This window comes from Lepus europaeus, chromosome 19 (genome assembly GCF_033115175.1).
Source record: "Lepus europaeus isolate LE1 chromosome 19, mLepTim1.pri, whole genome shotgun sequence".
NCBI classification, from domain to species: Eukaryota; Metazoa; Chordata; class Mammalia; order Lagomorpha; family Leporidae; genus Lepus; species Lepus europaeus.
Genome location: NC_084845.1, coordinates 35,435,157 through 35,456,921, shown reverse-complemented (window position 1 = coordinate 35,456,921; position 21,765 = coordinate 35,435,157). Strand labels below are relative to the sequence as shown.

General features: G+C 38.2%; 1 protein-coding gene across 6 annotated transcripts in view; it reads right to left on the bottom strand.

Annotated features, from left to right (window-relative positions):
- Window positions 1-21,765, bottom strand: part of PHKB (phosphorylase kinase regulatory subunit beta) — a 234,271-nt gene that overhangs the window by 7,319 nt on the left and 205,187 nt on the right. For all 6 annotated transcript variants that reach the window (XM_062177429.1, XM_062177424.1, XM_062177427.1 and 3 more), the window contains 3 exons: window positions 21,433-21,635; window positions 5,827-5,961; window positions 155-284 (listed from right to left, as the gene is read on the bottom strand). In XM_062177429.1, the coding sequence (XP_062033413.1) occupies window positions 155-284; window positions 5,827-5,961; window positions 21,433-21,635 (468 nt within the window). The remainder of the gene's footprint in view (window positions 1-154; window positions 285-5,826; window positions 5,962-21,432; window positions 21,636-21,765) is intronic.

Genomic DNA, 21,765 nt, shown 5'->3' with positions numbered 1-21,765 from the left:
TAGAAATCTTATTTGCTAGTATATCCTGCCTTCTGGTATCTGCATAACTCACCCTCCTTTAAACGCTCTTCAAAAATTAAAAAGCAAAAAGGTTATTTGCAGTGCAGAGAAGGAAAGAATTCCCTGTTCCCTGACACAAACACAGTGGGTTTACCTGTGGCAAGTGCTTTCCAGCTACAATGATACCATTGGGCGTACGCTCCAGGATTTGCCACACTCGGTCATAGAACCCAGTGGGAGTTCTATTCAAAGACCCATCGATTTGACGTTTGTTCAGCCAACATCTGCAGACCAAAGGAAAATACCTCAGTTTGACAAACGAGCTTGTTCTGGTAGAAAGCAGGGCTTTCAATATAGATTAGTTTTTCCAATAGGGTGAGCAATAAAAGCCAAAACTCATCAATGATGCATATCTACCATATGTGATATAGGTTAGTAAATATTTCATAGTGAAAACAGAGCTTGCAGGAGGTGAAAAAAATCTCCAAGATTTTAAAATATTTAAAAGGCAAAACAAGTTGCTCGCTAAATGATCAAACGATTTGCTACTACACAAAGCAGTTCCATTTAAAACAATTTCACAACAACTTAAAGTGGTGCTTCCATACAGTAACATGTAGGCTTCATGAATACATGGAAATCATGTATGATGCCTAGATATCTTGCCCAGAAGGCTGCTTAATAAAAACATTTGATAAATCAATGAATAAATGAATGCTCAGAAAAGCATTATATATAAGGAAATTACTTTGTAAAACTTTCCTATTTACATATGGCTAAATTCCCAGTGCTAAAAAGGCAGACACCAAATCTTATATGTCCTTATAACCAGAGCATTGTGACAAGCAAAAATTCAAGATCTTATTTTCATGGATTAAGTATTCAGTCTTAAAGATATAATACATTATTCACAAAAAGCTAAAGATGCAGAATTTCCATTATTTGAAAAGAACACAGTGAGACAGCATTATATTCTTGCAAAAACTGAAGACAGGAACAGATATACAATCTTATATTTTGTACTTAAAAAGGTAGCAGAGTGAAATGAATCACAAGAAAGGCATGTCATGACAAATACTTCTAGGTATAAAAATAGCTATGCAGGATATGATAAATAAAAAAAGACATTTTGTCCTGGTAAAAAAAAGATCAATGAAGTTTTATCACTACTTAAGTGAGAGAGGCATCTTTTTTGTATGCAGAAATTTTCTTGGAATACGGAGACTCCCACTGCTGGGTTAAAGAAGCCCCACATTTAGGGATCACCCCAGGTTGGTGATGTTTTACTTTGAATAACTGAGCACCTCACACGCTGTATTTGATTTTGTTCTGACCCCTCTGTTAGGCAACAACAAAAAGATGTTTTGATACTTCTAGGAAGTCTCAGCTAATAGTTTTGAAAGGACAACTAGAAATGTAGCATACTAACAATAGAAGTTGAGAATTATTTTAGAAGACTTCTTTTTAATTTTTGTTTGTAGTATTTTTTATGTTGAGAAATTTTAGACTTGTAGAAAAGCTATAAAAATAATTCGCAAAATTCCTGTATAGTTTTTTACTTAGCTTTTCCTAATCCTGTTATCTTACATAACCATAGAATAATTATTGATTAGAAAATTAACACTGATACAATATGATTAATAGACCTTTGGATCTTCTTCAAATATTATCAACCCTGCCACCAATGTTGTTGTTTTGGTCCAGGACCCAATCCAGGATTCTACACAGCATTTAGTTTCTACAACCTTGCTCCTTTAATCAGTGACAGTTCCCCAGACTTCCTTTATCTTCCAAGAATTTGATATTTTACAAATGTCAGTTACTTTGTAGGATGTGCCTGGCTTTGGGTTTTCTGATGGAAAGACCGAGTTTATGCACTTTTGGCAAGACCGCCCTGAAGCGACGCTGCACCCTTTTCAATGCATCATATACCAGGGGTCACATGGTGCTGATGTGTCTTCTTACTGGTGCTGTTAACCACCATCATTTGAAATTATACAAAATTTTGGTTTCTTATCAGACTTCTATCCAATTTTGATTCTTGCCTACAATATTATTACCATTAATCTGTCTAATTTTTTATATTTCTATCATTGTATCCATACTTATTAATAGGAAATCCACTCTAAGGGAAGGGTCCCTTCTCTTCTATTCGTCTATTTATGAGTATGGACAGATGATATGTATTCCAGGGGTTATAATCCAGTACAATGCTATTTATTTTGTTGCTCAGACTGCCCCAGTTTTGGCCATTGGCACTTCTTCCAGCTGTTTCCAGTGTCCTTCTGACACATCTGGTGTCATATTTTGCGTACTTCCTTACTTTCTGGAACAAGACGCTCCAGGACCATCTATTTTAGCCTTGGAATAAACCATTTTTCCAAGGAATCATAGATCTTTTTATTGGAGGAGGGTACCTAGTTTGCTTATTACTGTTGCAATTTCATTACTTCTAGGCTATCTCAGTAGACAGAGTTAAGAAATACATGGATGTATGGGTTATGCACATGAGCACACGCATCTATTATCCATTTGCTTAAAAACCATGAATTCATGCTGATCCCATCAATTCCAATTCAATCACACGGGGTGGATCCTAACGTTTCTCCCTATTTTTTAACTACTTTCTCCAGCAGAGAAATCTGGTTCTCATTATTTATATTTACTTGTTTATTCAATCTTAGTGTATCTATAATTTCAGAATTGCTAGTGCACACTTCAGTGAGAAAACTCAGCTAGAGTACAATATTTGTGTGTAGTTCTCTTTGTTCTTTAGCCTTATTCAGTCAAAGCAATGTTTTCCAAAGGTACTTTGGTTATTTTTTTTACTTCCCACCCTTGCATTGTGGTACTATTATTCATTTGTAGCACAGGTTCACTTAATACTGCTTGTATTCTGTGTTGGTTCCCTTCACACCTAGATTTATTTAGCTTCATTAAACATGTGGTGGGTATATAAATTTATACCACAGTTTAAGAGTCAGAATGATATAAAGTGTATACTTTGGGAAGTCTTGCTTTCCTTCTCAATCCTGTCATCCTGGAGTGCTTCTCCATTATTTTCACTTTTCTACTCACTCCCAGAAGGTAGCCAATTATATCAGTTTCTGATTTATTCTTTCTCTTTTCCTTTCTCACAAAAAAGATATACAGACTTTTTAAAAAATATTCTGTTTCTTACAGAAAAAGTAGTATACTATAGATGCTTTTGCACTTTGCTGTTTTAACAATACTTCCATATCCTAGAAATTACTCTTTATCAGCCTACACAGACCTTTCTCATTCTTTTTCACAATTGCATAGTACTCTATTGTGTGGATTTAATACACTGTATGGGCTCTTAGGTTGTAAGAATTCCAAAATCTTTGATTATGAACATTAATATACTGAAGAACTGAGCACACATCTATTTTTATATTATTGGAGGGATATTTTCAGAGTAAATTCCTAAAAGTAAGGCTGCTGGATCAATGATTAAGTTCAATGTAGACCTTTTTAATGTTGCCAAATTTCCATTCAGAAGGGCTGTACCCACCAAATACATATGAGAGTGCCTATTTTCCAAGTCTCATCACATGTTTATCATACTTTTTAACTTTCGCCAGTCTGAAAGATGAGAACTCGTTCAATGTGTTTTCATTTACATTTTCCTAATTATTAGTTAGTTTGAACAACTTTTCAAATATCTAAAAGCCATTTATGTATGTTTTAAGTGGATTAGTTTTGTTTCTTCCCCATTTCACTCTTGGGTTTTTGGCTGTCCCTCAAATTTTTTTAATAAAGATGTATGTATTTATTGAAAAGGTAGACTAACAGGGAGAGACAGAGGGAAGGAGGGAGGTGGAGAGAGGGAGAGTGGGGGAAGGAGATGAGAGAGAGAGAGAGAGAGAGAGAGAGAGAGAGAGAATCTCTTTCATCTACTAATTCACTCCCAGTGCCTTCAACAGCATCCAGGAGCCCTAACCAGCTCTCCCACATGGGTGGCAAGAACCTAAGCACTTGGCCCACCATCTGCTTGCTGTCTTCCAGCAGGAAGCTGAATGGGATGCTAATGTCCCAAGCAGTGGCTTAACCCACTGCCACAACACTCGCCTATTCCTCAATTTTTAAGAAGTCTTGAACAATAGGTCTTTTGGTACGTGTTTTGTTCCATTTCTCTGCTGTCCTGCGACATGGATTATCTGTTTTTGCTATGCAAAAATATTTTTAATTTGTATAGAGTTTGATTCACCTTTTGCTGCCTTTAGATTACAATTACAAAGTCTTTTACTTCCCAAGGTTAAAAATGAATTTATCATTGTCTTCTTCAGTACTTGTATGATTTGATTCTTTTACATTTAGATCTCTATAATCTATCCTGAGTTTTTTCTTGTGTAAGGCATACAATATGCATTTGATTTTTATCCTTTTTCGAATGGCTATCCAACTGTCCCAGTAGCGTTTACTTAGAAAAGTCCACACTTAGGGTGAGTGAGTGGCACAGCAGTCAAGACATCACCTGGATGCCCATATCTGGTATTGGCATGCCTGAGTTAAGAGTCCTGGCTCCACTACCAATTCCAGTATCCTGCTAATGTGCACCCTGATAGGCAGCAGGTGATGGCTCAAGTAACTGGGTTCCTGCCATCTGGGTGGAAAATATAGACTGAGTTTCCAGATCCTGGCTTTGGCCTGGCCCAGCCCCAGCTACTGTGGGCACTTGGGGAGTGAATTAGCAGATGAGGAAATCTCTCCCTGTCTGCCTCTTTCTGTTTCTCTGCCTTTCAAATAAATAAATTTAAAAAATTTTAAATAGTGATTAAAAAATAACAACTGGAGTCCATAATTGACTCAGTGATTTGAGATGTTACCTTCATCATATATTAAATTTCCACAAGCTCTTGGTACTCTATTCCTGGACTTTCTATTCTGTTCAATTGGTCCATTTGTCTGCTTATGTACCAAAATCATGCTTTGTTCACTAGAGGCTTAGTAATATATTTTAATGTCTATTAGAGAAAATCTCTTTTATTATGTTTTTTCTGGTTATTCTGGCATGTTTGTTTTTCTATATTCAGTTTAGTGTTAACTTATCTAACTCCATGAAACAGTCTGTTGGAATATAATTAGAATAACATCAACTTTATAACTGACATAATACTGAGTGTTCCTATTTGAAAGCAAAGACGGCTTCCCATTTGTTCAAATCTCCTTTCATAGCAGATTTCTTTCAAAGATGGCCTGAGCAGAATTTTCTAGGCATATAACTATCCTGACTTGGAAAATAGGCACAAATATGCTAAAAAAATACTTGAGTAAATAATTACACTAAATTTTGTACTGTAAGTTCACTGTAATTCATAAGCCTTTGTTTTGCTCTTATTCTAAGATTAGTACATTAAGTCTATGAGAAGTTTTGATTCTGAAGTTTAAAGTTTCATTAGGGAGACAGAGTCATAGGCAACACATTTAAATGTTACTAAACCTTATTCCCCATCTGTCAAAATGTTGGGAGGAGATGGGAGTGCTATAAAGGTTCACAAAAGGAATGAACCAAAGGGGTATTAAGTGTTACATTTTGCATGAAATAATGAAAATGAAGGAGAACTTCTAAAACTATACTTGAAGAAAACATAAAATTCAAATCAACACAAAATCACAACTAAAGATAGACATTTTAACCCCTCTCCATTTATGCCATCCATTTGGTAGGGTGGCCTCTGATACTCTACTCCTTTTTATATCTTATCAATATCTTATTACTTTCATATACTATTATTATTCATATATTCCATACACAGCTAAAAATTGTGATGTTACTCTAAATCCCAAGTGTCCTGTAAGTACCTTCCGTTTTGCTGAGGCTGGAGAATATCCAACAGTAGTTGTTTCACTTCGCTAGGTGACAGCTGATACAAGTCCTTGGCTGGCTTGTCTCCACTGCGGATCTGTAGTTCATACTCCATAGCATGGATGATCCACCTGAAACAAAACCAGAGAAATACGAATCAATAATTATCAATAATTCTTTTTTTAAAGATTTATTTATTTATTTGAAAGTCAAAGTTACACAGAGAGAGAAGGAGAGGTCTTCCATCCGCTGGTTCACTCCCCAACTGGCCGTAATGGCCAGAGCTGCGCCAATCTGAAGCCAGGAGCCAGGAGTTTCTTCTGGGTCTCCCATACGGGTGCAGGGCCCAAGGACTTGGGCCTTCTGTTGCTTTCCCAGGCCATGGCAGAGAGCTGGATCAGAAGTAGAGCAACCAGGACTTGAACTGGCGCCCAAATGGGATGCCAACACTGCAGGTGGCGGCTTTACCTACTACGCCACAGCACCGGCCCATATCGATAATTCTTGAAATACAATCAGCTTGTCCTCTTCTTGGCAATGCCCTTAACAGCAGTAACTCATCCAAAAGAGAATGAAGAAAGGCCTCTTCAACCCTTGATATAATTACTTACATCAAGACTGTGTGACATGATCAGATTCTTAAAAATGAGGTCTGCTCTTAGACATGTAGTTAAGTTGTAAAACATGAGAACAGGGAAGTACTTAGGTTCTTGCCAAATGAAATTCTATCCTGTTCAGTATGACAGTAAACTGTATACAAATATCTGTCCTATTGTATTTTCTTTTCTTTCTTTCTTTTTTTTTTAACAGGCAGAGTGGACAGTGAGAGAGAGAGACAGAGAGAAAGGTCTCCCTTTTTCTGTTGGTTCACCCCAGCCAGTGGCCGCTGTGGCCGGTGTGCTGCGGCTGGCACACCGCGCTAATCTGAAGCCAGGAGCCAGGTGTTTCTCCTGGTCTCCCATGCGGGTGCAGGGCCCAATGACTTGGGCCATCTTCCAACTAGATAGATGCAAAAATAACAAGATTCAAACAATGCATTTTAAGAAATGGGCTGAGATATGTAGTTATAGAAACATTCCTTTCCTATGGATAACAAGTATTTTTAAAAAACCAATTTCCTTTACTTTGCAGGCATTCCTTTAGGGTGGAATGTAAGTACAGAAGTACCTGCCTTTGAAATATAAGAACACATTAGTTATAATTACAGAATGTACTTTAACCAACACATTTCAGAAAAGAGAAAATATTTAATTATTTTATATGTAAGTAATTTACTTTTTAATTTGAGAAGCTTTTAAAAAGCATTTTTGCAGTTTCATTTTGTTTCTTTCATTCACTGTATTCTGAGGAAAGAACTCAAACTAGTTATGAAAAAATCAAAGGAAATCGTGGAAATAATACTGTGTGTTAGCAAACCAGAACTCCAGACACCATTATGAAAAGTTAGGGAATTACATTCACATTGCAGAACCCTATGCTTTATCCATATATCCTCAGTGAACACCAAATAACAGATACAGTGTAACACAGCACCTGGAAAGACTGGGTTGTCACTCACCCACATGGCCTCTTTCCCAGATTAGTGCTGTGGGGCCAGCCCACTAAGGAAGATGTCTGATTACAACGAAGAGTTAGAGTGCCTAAGTCGCAGGGCAGACATTTAGCCTAGCAGTTTTAAGACATCCAAGTCCCACCCTGGTGTATACGGGTTCATTTCACTCTGGCTCCTGACTCCAGCTTCCTCTAATGCAATCCCTAGAAGGCAACAGTTTTGGGTTCCTGTCATGCTCATGGGATACCTGAATTGCATTTATGGCTCCTGGCTTCAGCCCAGCCCAGCACTGGGCGAATGTGGGCATTTGGTGAGTGAACTAGATATGAATATTCATGTGCTTGTGCACTCTGTTCTCAAATATTTGTTTTTAAAGGGTGGGCTAAGTCACTACACCCAGAATGAGCATTATGTTTCTCTTAATACGTGGCCTTGAAAGACAAATCACAAGGCTACTGCAGATACAGAGATGGAAAAGTCAGGTAGATATAATAAGAAGATTAAAGTCCATTCTGAGAAGGCTGGCTTGTAAAATAACAGCGATGTATCCTTAGGGGACAACTTTAATATCTCTCAGTGCAGAAGGTAGTAGGAAAAAATGTTATGCCCTCCCAGTTGATCCAGAGATGGTATTAACCGGGCATATGTCCCAGCCTGCTGGGCCAGGCCAAGGGCCGTAAGGTAAAGTGTCTCAGTTCTAGACTGATTGCTTCACTGCCTGTGGCTAAGACAACTCAGCTCTTCCCAAACTCTTACTTATTCTTTTTGTTGTCATTTCTGGAAGTTCAGAATTTAACAGTCTTTTAGTCAATTGCAGGGTTTATGCTGCAAAGCACAGAGGTATGAGAGACACACAAGGATGGAACAGAATTTTTCTTTAAAGAAGTTACTATTACTGCTGACATTACAAAATAAATATTTAACAATGGTTCCTTGATAAGAGCAATAAAGATGATGAGGTATTTGCAAACAACAAAATAAATATTTGAGAGTTTCCTGATACACGTGACAATAGAACATGTGACAAAATGAACACCAATCATTTGTATTTCTCCAATCATTCAACTGAAATGAAAAACTGGACTAAACCTATGTTTTTGCAAAGACTGGGATTCTTTTTGTGTTCATCCTCATTATTATTGACTGTATTTAACTAAAATTTTACACAAACAAAGTTACTTTGGACACTTTGATGTTAAAGTTGCTTATGAAATTAGCTGCTACAACATTACAGTTATAACAAACCGCAATGAACTTCTTCTTTTAATAAAACAATATAATTTTTATTTTCATTTTCTCAATTTGCAGTCTGTACCTGAACTTTAAAAGTTATCATTTGATTTCTTTTTTTAAGTTAAAATTTACACTTGAGGCAGCTTAGAACAGAAGGGACACTGAATAAAAAAATCTACAGACCTGCCTTTTCGTTTCCTCAACAAGTCCACGAAATGAAAGGAAATGCAAGGATGGGGGTACTGTTCTAGATTAAAAGTATCTTAAGACACAACCACTAATTCCACATGTGGGCATTGTTTTAAATTCTGATTCAAGAACCTTTGGGGGGAAAAAGTCATTTTGGGAATTATCTGAAAAATAAAAGAATTGTTGATATTAAGGGATTGTTGCTATTTTTGTTTGATATTATAATGGCACTGTGACTATTGAGAAAATGTCATTTTAGATTTATTTGAAAGGTAGAGTTATAGGCATAGAGGGGGAAAGACAAAGAGAAAGGTCTCCATCCACTGGAGACTCCATCCACTGGGTCTCCCCAAATGGCTGCAACAGACAGAGCTAAGCTGATCGGAAGCCAGGAGCCAGGAGATTTTTCTGGGTCTCCACACAAGTGAAGGGGCCCAAGGACTTGGACCATCTTCTACTGCTTTCCCAGGCATAAGCAGAGAGTTGGGTCAGAAGAGGAGCAGCCATGACACGAACTGGTGTCCATAGGGGATGCTGACACTGTAGGCGGAGGCTTAACTTACTATGCCACAGCAAGTTATTTGTTAAATAGGCATATTACTATTACCCTTTAATTCACTTTGTAGAATTATTTTGAGGAACAAATAAGACAGTATCTAAACTGCTTCTGAAATCCTGAAAAATATCATACAAATGTTAGCAAATTCCTGTTATGTGATTTCTCAGACTCAGGTTACAAGAAAGTATTATAAATTTTTAACTAAGTCATTGAGTTACTTAACTAAGTAACAGACTCAATTAATTTTGGGAAGTGCTGGCGCCATGGCGTTCTTGGTTAATCCTCCACCTGCGGCGCTGGCATCCCATATGGATGGGCGCCGGGTTCTAGTCCCAGTTGCTCTACTTCCAATCCAGCTCTCTGCTGTGGCCTGGGAAAGCAGTAGAAGATGGCCCAAGTGCTTGGGTCCCTGTACCTGTGTGGGAGACCAGGAAGAAGCACCTGGCTCCTGGCTTCGGATCAGCGCAGCTCTGGCCACTGTGGCCATTTGAAGAGTGAACCAACGGAAGGAAAACCTTTCTGTCTTTCTCTCTCACTATCTGTAACTTTGCCTGTCAAATACATAAACAAAATCTTTAAAAAAAAATTTAGAGAAGTATCTTTTTTCCCCAAAGAAATCATCTAGTTAATGAGTACAAATTTCATAAGTACAACTTTAGGAATATAGTGATTCTTCCCACCATATCTGCCCTCCCACCCCCACTCCCACCCAGTCTCCTCCCTCTTCCATTCAGTCCCATTCTCCATTAAGGTTCATTTTCAATTAACTTTATACACAGGGCACCGGCCGTGGAGGCCATTTAGGGGGTGAACCAACAGAAGGAAGACCTTTTTCTCTCTGTCTCTCTCTCTCTCACTAATTCTGCCTGTCAAAAAACAAAACAAAACAAAACAAAAAAACAACTAATCATACTCTATCACATTTATCTTTTAAATCCTTAGTACCATAAAATGATAGTTGGAGACTGAAAAGTCTCCCCTCAGGTATCTTCCTTCCGTTTACAAGATCTCAGCAGTTCTGGAAGCACAGTACAGAAAACACTACACCAATCAATCAGCAAAGGAAGAAGGGGACTGTTTTTCATTCATTCGAGCAAAATGAACATAATTTATTTGTCATATTAATTAAAACATATTTTCTCAATCAAAAACATTTGGTCCAAAACGAATCTTTCTATACCTTGGAATTGTTGAAAAGACTAAAATAAAAACAGCAAAACAGCCTTAGACATAAACTATTAAAGCAACTGCCAGAGGCTCTGAGAAAGCAAATTACCAGCTGAGCATCACAGTTGAAAAAAATCAAATATATTTTATCCATGTTTAGGACTATTAATAAAAAAGACACAGGAAAATCTAACTTTTCACCCTCATTCCTACTGCCAAGGTACCACAACGCAGTTTGAGGATTCTAGCAAAATAGGGAAAGCAAGCAAGCAAGCAAATGTGGAAGGTCAAAAAAAAATGAAGGTTATCCTTGGACCAGATCCTTATAAATTCAGCTTGTCTAAAGAACCAGGGACATGCTCTACTTGCCAATAAGCAAATAAGAAAGTGGTAGACACACACGACTGACCAAATCAACCTTCATATATATCAAGGTTTGACTCGAGGACAATGAATTCCTCAGGTTTGCTGGCGGATGTGAAGAGGCGTACAGTCCTTGGAATAAGCTTATTCTTCTAAAAACGCTGTTGTTGTGAGGTTAATGAGTGTACTATGTGTGTAACAGCGTTTTTCTTTCCAAGGTACTTAAACAAGGAGTGAAATATAAAATAGAACACATGGAAATTTAACACTATTTGTAAACCAGACAGGTTGACACTTTCTGGAAAAAAAAAAGCCATTAGGAATAGCTCTGGTCTTTGGCAAGAAACATCTTTTGAATAATCATTTTGAGATTATTTCAAGATAGTAAGAAGGATTTGCTAAGTTTGCTGTTGAACAAGTAAAGAAATGTTTCTCTGTGGGAACACTGTACTAAGCATTACATTATTAATGGAACTGTATTACCTCTCTCCCACCATAGCCCTCCCCCCCAAATATAAGCTGAAGCCCTACCCATAATGCGATGGTATTTAGAGATGGAATCTTTGAGAAGCAATCAGGTTTAGATGAGGTCATGTGGACAGGGTCCTTATGGTGGGATTAGTACCCTAATGAGAGGCATTAGACAACTTTCTCACAGCGAGGACACTGTGAGAGAGCGCTTGTTCATAAGCCAGAAAGTCTTATTAGAAAATGAAATGGTTGCCACTGTGACTTCAGACTGTGAAGAAAAAAAATTTTTTCTATTGTTTAAGCCACCCTATCTGCGGTATTTATGACAGCCCAAGCTAACTAATACACAATAGGATATAGGCAAGTTATTAGAAGGGACGCTTCTGTTTGACTGATATTAATATGGAGGAGATAACAATTTGGTAACTGGAGAACAATGACTCAGTCACTCAATCACAGGTCTAATCATTGTGGAACAGAGATAGAAAAGCTCCATGAACATCACCGCCTTACTCCATACCTACTGTCAAACTGTGGGAGCTATGAATGAGTACAGGAAGCATGTTAATGAACTCAGAGCTGTCACTCCTCCTCTTGTCTTTCCTGCACATGCAATGTGACAGTCTCTACCTATGACCCCAGTGGCCTCCTCTAAGCACTGGACCCACATATGTGTTTTCGGGCATTAGAGGACAAGCTACGTCTGGATCATAATTGCTTACAGAAGCTGTCCTGACAGTATGAAAAGTGGAGATGAGAAAGGCCTGATAACAAATATCCTACAGGGTTATCTGCCACCGAAGCCTGACTGACAGACCTGCCACAGAAAGTGGTTGATTGGAGGTCTTTACAGTAATGGGCCTGTCAGGAACTTGATCTATTTCAACGTGAAAGCTGGTGCACAAATCAATAATGAGACAGCAAATCAAATCATTATCAGACCAGAATACCATTCCTGTGAGCAGGTTAATTTTGTTCACTGGAGTGCCTGACAGTAGTACAGCTGAAGAATCGCACTGGCAGGATTAACCTTGGAAAAAACAGAAAGAAGCATGCTGCTACTGGTTTTAAAGCAAGTGAGGCAGTGGGTGATGTAAGTAAATACAATTTTAAAAATAACAGAATAAACCTCAAAAAAAGAGAGGATAAACCAGAGAGATAAAAGTATACATAGTACAAGGCAATTTTGGACAAGATGTACCATGATTAAGGCAAATGTGCTTATTTCTTAAGCCCATTCATCTTAGTGAATGTTGATATTTCAAGAATATGGTATCAAAATGTGACCCAACAACCAATCTCTTTCATCATAATTAGCACTTAAAAGAGAGGAACAATAGTAAAAAGCTAGATAAGAATGAATCTGAGATGCTTTATTGCACTAAAAGAAAAAAAAAACTTATAAATCTGCCCCCCCCCTCTTAAAATCATGCTACAATCACTACAGTACACAAAGGACTGACTTAGAAGCAGCTACAAGTTCAAATTTATAAGAAAGTTGACATTCAAAGGCTCCATATATGAATAATTTGCTCACTAGTTTTTGGCAAAGTAAACACCTTCCAGGGACTAATTCAAGATAAATTTTGCAAACATGCTAAATCTGTATTTGTTGCTGCCAGTCAACAACATGCAAGAAAGTCATACATGTAAAGGAGCTGAGGTACTAGTAAAATCTATTAAGAATGAATAAATCTAGGGGCAGGCATTGTGGCATAACAGGTTAAGTAACTGCCTGAAGTGCTGGCATGCCATATGGGTGAGGGTTCAATTCCAAACTGTTCTGCTTCTGATGCAGCTCCCTGCTAATGGCCTGGAAAAGCAGCAGAAGTGGCCCAAATACTTGGGCCCATGCACCCATGGGGAAGACCCAGAAGAAGCTCCTGGCTTCAGCCTGGTCCAGTACCAGTCATTATGTCCATTTGGGAGTGAACAAGTGGATGTAAGCTCCACCCCACCTTGTAACTCTGCCTTTCGAATAAATAAAATAAATCTTAGAAAAGAATGAATAAATCTAGTAGATTTCAGTAAAAATATATGGAAAGACACAAAAGTGTCTTCTTTAGAGCAGCATGATTGCAAGCTCCAAAGACAGTGCAGCTGCAAGTCTCTGAAGCTGTCTGATATCCCTAGAGCGGAAACACTATTCTAAACCTCTCCCCTAATGTGGTGGAAGAGCACCATGGGCATAGGCATAAGGGGGTCTTATTTTAGAGTGTCTGCCATATATTACCAGGTGACAGAGAGGTGAGACCATGTTAGATGGCAGCAGAAAATCCCAAGGGATTCTCTGTTGAGGTTTCTCCATGAAACACTTTAGAATGGACCATCCCACTGGATTCTAAAAGATACTGGAAAGGATGCCTCTTCCAACATGAATGAGTCCTGTGGGAGCACAGGGCCTTTGCAAACCCAGGATCAGAAGTAAAAGCGAGTCTCTTTCTCTCTCTCTCTCTCTCTGTGTGTGTGTGTGTGTGTGTTGGGAGATGAGGAGGTTCCTCCTATGCAAACCCAGGACCAGAAGTAAGAGTGAGTCTGTGTGTGTGTGTGTGTGTGTGTATTGGGAGATGAGGAGGTTCCTCCTATGGATTCTTAAGATTTGTGATATGTAAAAAGAACTCCCCAGAGGGACCTGTTCTACAAAAGCCACGAAAGAAATACAGAGAATCTCATTATCAAATGTCACAGTGATTATGTTGAAGGTTTACCCTTTGGAAAATTACCGCAATCAAAAGAAGCCAAGACAGTACTAGCCTCCCTGTTTTACAGACCACGGAGCTACAAGGGTGGTGGTGGCAGGGGGTGGGGGGGAGCGAGCACAGCATTCACATTAGTTTCAAATCCTGTGACCTTGTGCAAGTTATTTGCTGCATTTCAAACAGTCTGTCTGGAAGCATGTCTCATAGGTGTTTGTGAGGACTACACGAGATAACCCAGGGGCCAAGCATCCAGACAATGGGTCCTTGGCAAACTTAGGTCTCTTCCTCTGAGAACAAGGAAGAATAATGCATTTACTCAAGACACTGGAAGAAATGAGAATCAGATTTGTTTTTCCCCTTGTAACAATCACATTAGTTGGTATCTAGAGAGTTTAATTAGGTGGCAGAGGTGGTTTTGCTCTAGGGGAGTTGGATTATTTTCCTCCGAGGAGCTAACTGGCACTGCTTACCCTCTGTCTGCATCCCATTGCCTTTCCCTTTGCTGGCCTCCACTAAAGGCCCATGGACCAGTACATGATTACTAACTTGACAACATTTTGGACTGGCTGTTAACTCGGAACACAGGCATCTACCCTGGACCTGTGAAAAAGGCTTAATCTCCATGAAAATCTTACTTCTACGGTATACAATGACCTTGACAATACAACAAACATAAATTATTTTAAACTGTTCTTACACTTTGCCTCCAAAACCAATTTTGATCCAGCAACAAATAAGCAGGTTTCTATTCTGAAAAGGTCTTATGTGTGTGATTATGATGAAGAAATTGTCTATTTGCCACAAGTATCCTACAGTATTACAAGGGAGTGAAAAGCTTTCTCTATAATGACTCAACTTTTCATGGTATCTTAGTGCGTCTCTTATGGTATACAAGGGATTACTCAGAATCAGTTCCAAATCATCCTCAATCCTTGCTATCTTGATGAATATACTTAAAAAATCTCATTTCTAAGGTTTGTTGTCTTGTAACTACAAATGTTCCTAAATGCTACACAGTACTGATACTCGATTTGAAGTCTAACAAGAGACCAAACACATCTAGGGTCTGTGGCACATCATCACTGTCCCACAAATACTTGAATAGAACCCAGATCATAAGTCAAGTCATGTAGAAGAGATCATAAAGGTCATGTGGTTTTAGAAATAAGCGCGCACGCGCACACACACACACACACGGTGCTTCAGTGCTTCAGACTGAAACACAAGAACTCTGGGGCCAAGTGGTCCCCATGTAAGTCCTGGTTCTTTGGCCTACCAGTTTGATAAGACAAGTTATTTAAGCCTTTCTGACTCTCTGCACCCTTACTGTGAAATGGGGGTTCGGTGCATGCCTCAAAGTACTTATAGTGATTAAATCAGATAATACATATGACTACTTTTTAGCACTTTGCTAAGCAAATCACATGTTCAGTAAGTAACATTTGTGGTTATGATGGTGGAGTAAGAGCAGAGGGTGGTTTCCTGGAATGATCTTTTGAGCACAGTGATTATTCATGTTTGTATCCTCTTAGATCTTTACTGGGAACACTAGTTATAGAGGTACCACCATAAGGCAACCTGTACTAAACTCTGAGGTGCCTAACTACGCTATTCTGTTAGTAAATGAGTGGAGCAAAGCGCTACATCCTGATGCCTTTTATTTATATGCCTGGACTTTGACTTAAACAAAATGCTGTTTAACTTGGTCATATCCTGAAGGATGTGACTTGAATTTTCTCTTATGTAGCCCCATGCTGGGGCTGAGGCTGGAGGCCAGGAACCCAATCCATATCTCACACATGGGTGGTAGGAGTACAACTACTTGAGTCACCACAGTCGCCTCCCTGAGCCTGCACCAGCAAGAACTGGAGTCAGGAGAGGAGGTGAACAGCAAACCCAGGCTGGGATGCATGCGTCTCAACTGCTGTCCCAACCACCAGGCCAGACTCCTGCCCCCTATTTAATTTCAGTATAATTAGGCACAAGCCAAGTATATTTATCAAAATTAAAGAGTTCTTTATTTCTCTTCAATGAGTACAGAGACATGTTAACTTTTTTTTTCCCCCTTAAATTTCCCATAATTAGCTAAAGGCAAACCACTTGATTTATTATTATATTCTGTATATTAAACAAATATTTATTAAGCATTTCTGATGAGCTAGTCTGTGGTACAGATAGGGAGTAATAGAAGATCTAGTCCTTACCCTTAGCAGATTTCTCAGGTAAATTACTTCTTATTAAAAAAACACTAGGCCTTTCCCCAACTGAAAATGTTTCAGCAATAAGGGTTGACCTATGAAACCCTCAGAAGAGGAAAATCTACAAAATAACTCAGGCAGGGACACTGTTAATATACACAATGGAAATATAACTTCATAATTTCAGGATAAGTTTCTGAATAGTGAATAATTAAGGTTTCATGGCAAATTTCTTCCTGGAGCAGTTTTTTTGTTATCGTTTAATGCTAAGTCACATGCTGTCATCCTTGTATTTTTATTTTGGGTGACTCACTTTAAGGAAAAAATGCATTACTTTTCATGGAAAGCACTGAATATATAGAGTAGCTGATATAAAACCAGGAAGGAAACTGTTTTCAGAATAAGCTAAACACATAAATTCCCATGAAGAACATGGGCCAGCTTAGGCCAGATTTGAAATCAAGAAAGGAAGTTACATGGGATTCATGAGAAGACTTAAATTAAGCTAAAATGCTGACTAAACAATGAGGGAAAACTACCAGAGACTAAAAAATATGAAACAGTTACTCTGAGGCTTTGTTAAACCTCTGCAAGGAGGACCAGCTCTTGAAGAGGCTCTCCCAACTTACCATTTACAAAACTCACCACTCACTAACTTACAAAAAATGTGCTCAGGAACAGTCTTAACCTACACACCTCATGTTTCTTTCCATTTAGAGTCCATTTACATCAAGGATTCAATTCTGTACTCTCATATGTAGTTAAGAGGTTGGAGTTGAAAATATTATGGCAAAACAGAACGAACAAATCTGTTATAATTCAAAGTTCTTGTACTTGACTCAGAATACTTTAAATCTTTGTAAGGAACAATTTTAAGGAATAGAAATGAAGGTCAGGTTCTATGCAGGTACAGTAATTCACTTTCAATCAAAAGAAAGAGGAGATAAAGAATGAAGAATTCACCTGAAGTACTCATATGTTATAGTTGAAATCATGCAAAAAGTTTAAAAAATAGTAAATGAATAATTTTTCATACAAACATTCAATGAGAGGACTTCAAAAACCTCAAGATAAAATGGAATTACTAAATAGCACTCTGGCCTCAGAATCAGCCCCTAAGGCATTGGGATCTGGCTGAAGAGCCTATGAGAGTATTTTAGGCATGGAAAGCCAAGACACTCTGGAAAAAAAAAAGAAGAAGAAGACCTAAATGAAAGATCTCAGTGAGTGTGATCCCAGTGGAAAGAACGGGGCCATCAAGGTAGGAGGTACCTTTCTCTGAAGAGAGGAGAGAACTTCCACTTTGACTATGACCCTGTCGGAATAAGATCGAAGTCGGCGAACCCTAAAGGCTTCCATAGCCTCGGCAGCTCATGACTAGAGCCTAGGGAGATTACTGACGCCATAAACAAGAGTGTTAAATTGTTAAATCAACATCAAGAGTCACTGTGTACTTATGTCCCATGTGGGATCTGTCCTTAATGGGTTGTCCAATGTGAAGTAATGATATAGCTAGTACTGAAACAGTATTTTTACACTTTGTGTTTCTGTGTGGGTGCAAACTGATGAAATCTTTACTTAGTATATACTGAATCGATCTTCTGTATATAAAGATAATTGAAAATAAAAAAAAAAACCCTTGGATTTAAATTGGAAATTACATAGAAAATTAATCAATCTTTTTTAAAAAAATATCATGCAGGATCTCTGTCATTAATGTGCTGTACACTGTTATTTAATGCTATAACCAGTACTCCAACAGTATTTTTTCACTTTGTGTTGCTATGTGAAGGCAAACTGTTGAAATCTTTATATATACTAAACTGATTTTCTGTATATAAAGAGAATTGAAAATGAATCTTGAAGTGAATGGAAGGGGAGAGCGAGTGGGAAAGGGGAGGGTTGCGGGTGGGAGGGAAGTTATGGTGGGGGGAGCCATTGTAATCCATAAGCTGTACTTTGGAAATTTATATTCATTAAATAAAAGATTAAAAAAAAGATAAAATGGAATTAAAAGATAAGTTGATTTTGGGGGCTAGTGCTGTGGTGCAGCAGGTATAGCTGCTTCCTGCAGTGCTAGTATTCGATATAGCCACTGGTTTGAATCCCAGCTGCTCCACTTCTAATCCAGCTCTCTGCTATGGCCTGGGAAAGTAGCAGAAGATAGCTTATGTCCTTGGGCCCCTGCACCTATATGGGAGACCTGGAAGAAGACCCAGGCTCATGGCTTTGGATCAGCCCAGCTCCAGTCATTGCAGCCATTTGGGGAGTGAACCAGTGGATATAAAAACCTCTCTCTCTCTCTCTCTCTCTCTCTCTGCCTTTCAAATAAATAAATAAATCTTAAAAAAAGAGATAAGTTTATTTTGATGCAAATATTTTAAAATTCATGCATAGCTTTTTCATAATATGCATTTCCTATGAAAATTTTTAAGACCCTGTATATATCTGGGTTGTTCTCAATGTTTCTCTATTTCAAACAATGCTGAAGATGAAGAATGCTATAAAAAGTCTTTATGTACTTGCATGTTATTGAAGAGTAAATTACTAGATTGAGAACTGAGAAATCAAGAGGTATACAGATACTGCCAATGTCAGTTGTTATATGTATTTTTAAAATAATATAAAAATACATATTCTATATGCATTTTTAAAAAATATGTATTTATTTATTGGAACGTCAGAGTTAGAGAGAGTCAAAGGCAGAGAAAGAGAGAGAGAGGGATGGGGGAGAGAGAAAGAGAGGTCTTCCATTCACTGGTTCACTCCCCAAATGGCTGCAATGGCTGGAGCTGGGCTGATACGAAGCCGGAAGCCAGAAGCCAGAAGCCAGAAGCCAGGAGCCAGGAGCCAGGAGCCGGGAGCTTCTGCCAGTTCTCCCTTGCAGGTGCAGGCACCCAAGGACTTTCCCAGGTGCATTAGCAGGGATCTGGATTGGAAGTGGAACAGCCAGGACTAAATTGGTATCCATATGGAAATACCAGCACTGCAGGTGGTAGCTTTACCTGCTATGCCACAGAGCCAGCCCCTTTATATGTAATTTTAAAGGAAAAAATGGGTAATCATTTTTAAAAAGTGTTTCATATTTACATGTAAAATTAAAACTAAGAAATGAAAGAGAAATAGATGCAAAAACAAGAAAGTACAATAAATTGAAAACATACAATGTCATGCAGGAATAAGTCAAATATAAAAGAAATGGCAAAAATATGAAATATATATATATTTCTACTGAAAGACAATATGCATATAATTAATACTATTGTGCTATACACTTAAAAATGGTTAGGATAGTAACCATTTGTTGTGATGTAGTGAGTAAAGCCACTGCCTATGACCCTGGCATCCCATATAGATGCTGGTTCAAGCCCCAGCTGCTCCACTTCTGACCCAGCTCCCTGCTAATATTCCTGGCATAGCAGCAGAAGATGGTCCCAGTCCTTGCCCCTGCACCCAAGTGGAAGACTTGGAAGAAGTTCCTGGCCCAGTCCTAGCTGTTGCCTTCATTTGGGGAGTGAACAAGGGGACAGAACATCTCTCTCTGTCTGTCTCTCTTCTCTCTCTCTTCCTCAGTTTCTGTGCCTTCCAAGTAAATAAAAATAAATCTTTTTAAAAAGATGATAATTTTATGTTGTTATAATAAAAAAGACATTCTTAGATTATATTCTACGTAAATATAGCACAAATGCTTATAAGCTGTACATACATACTCACACACAAGTATGTAATTATAAGAAAACACTGAATATAAAGGGGAAAAAGACAATATACCAAGTGAAAAACAACAAAGAAAGAAAGTACAGCAGTAGCAGTAGATAAAAGCTACCTGCTACATTTTTCATTCATGGTAATGGTATTATGGTTATGTTTTGAAAAGGCCCTTATTTTTTTAGAAATGCACATAGAAGTAGTGATGATATTATGGATATGCCTTTTAAAAAATCCATAGGAGGGTGTGGGCAAGGTGTGTAATAGGTGGGAATACGAGTAAAATCAGATTGGCCATATGATATAGCTGAAGCTGGGCCACAGTATGTGCACACAAGGTTTCATTACACTGGTTTCTATATTTCTGTAAGTATTTGAATTTTGTTTAAAAAGTTGAAAAGTAAAAAAAAAAGTTGAAAAGTAACAAATGACACATGGAAGATACATTGATAAAAGCAACTAGGTAACAAGAAGAAAAACAAGGCTTTAAAAAATACAAAACAAAACTGGTAACAACGCTAGAAACGGATACATTCATATTGTTAAGATATCCATCAACAACAGAATATGTAGACACTGAGGTTCAAGTATATAGAATGCAAGCTATATACATGCAGTCACACACATATTATATATTCAATAAATAAGAATACATATTCTTTTCAAACATTTGAGGAATACTCCCCAAATTGGCCTTGTGCTAGGTTATTTTATATGGCCAGGTATCATTTGACATCTTAGCATGATACCTGTACAATAAAAACTATATTCAAAAAAGAAATGTATTTCATTAGCTTATCATGGGCTTTTAAAACACATTATCTCATTTCATTCTCACATGAGACAATGAGGCCGCTATCAAAGTGTGGCTGCTGGACTTGAACTCAGTTCTGTTGACTGCCAGAGCCTGGTCAGCTTTCCCAACACTATTCTGCTTCCCCAGATTCCTGATGAGAATATTCAAGATCACAAGAGCCTTACTTTCAAGTTATCCTCCAAATTTATGGTATTAGAAACTAAAAACTAGATTTTGGTAGGAGAAGGATGTACAGTGTTCTTAAAAGAAGTTTCTGAGTGCTCTCCTCATACCTTTTTTTTTTTTTTTCCAAAAATCATTTTTCTCTTAAGGCCCACCCGTTTTACTTATAGGGATTTTTACGACTGTTGTCCTTAATCTTTTACAGGATGCAGCTGTTCAAAAACCTGGAGTTCGATTTTACCAGAGAACACAGTTACGTTAGTACGTGTAGCTTGGGAGTTAAACAAACATGAGGATTCCTTCAGGCTGCTGGAATTTATTTCTTCACACCACCAGATGCTGCCTCCCTCCACGGCGTAGGGGAAAGATGCACGTTCCTAAGTACCCACCAGAAACCTGGAGCATTGCTTCACTCAGAGAGGCCATGGCTGTTGGAGGACACTCCAACTGTTCTGTTTAAGCAAATGCAAAGTACTTTACTCACCCAATTCGTATTTTCAGCATGCCACTGAATAACTCCGGGTTATTAGAGATGATCCAACCAATATGGATGACCAGTTCTTGCTGGATGACCGCTTCCCTCTCATCATGGGTGTTACATTTATAATAGATGATGTTCTTAATCACTCTTGGAGACAAAGGATTAGAGATAACCTCTTCTTCATGTCCAAAGGCACCCAGAGTTACCTATGAGTGGCAGAATTTTATTATAAAAGTCTTCTAGCTACTAGGGGATAAAAGCAAAAAACTCAAGGCTCAGAATGACTGGCAGGCTGAAATTACTCCACACAAGCTAGGGAATTAGGTGGAATAACTG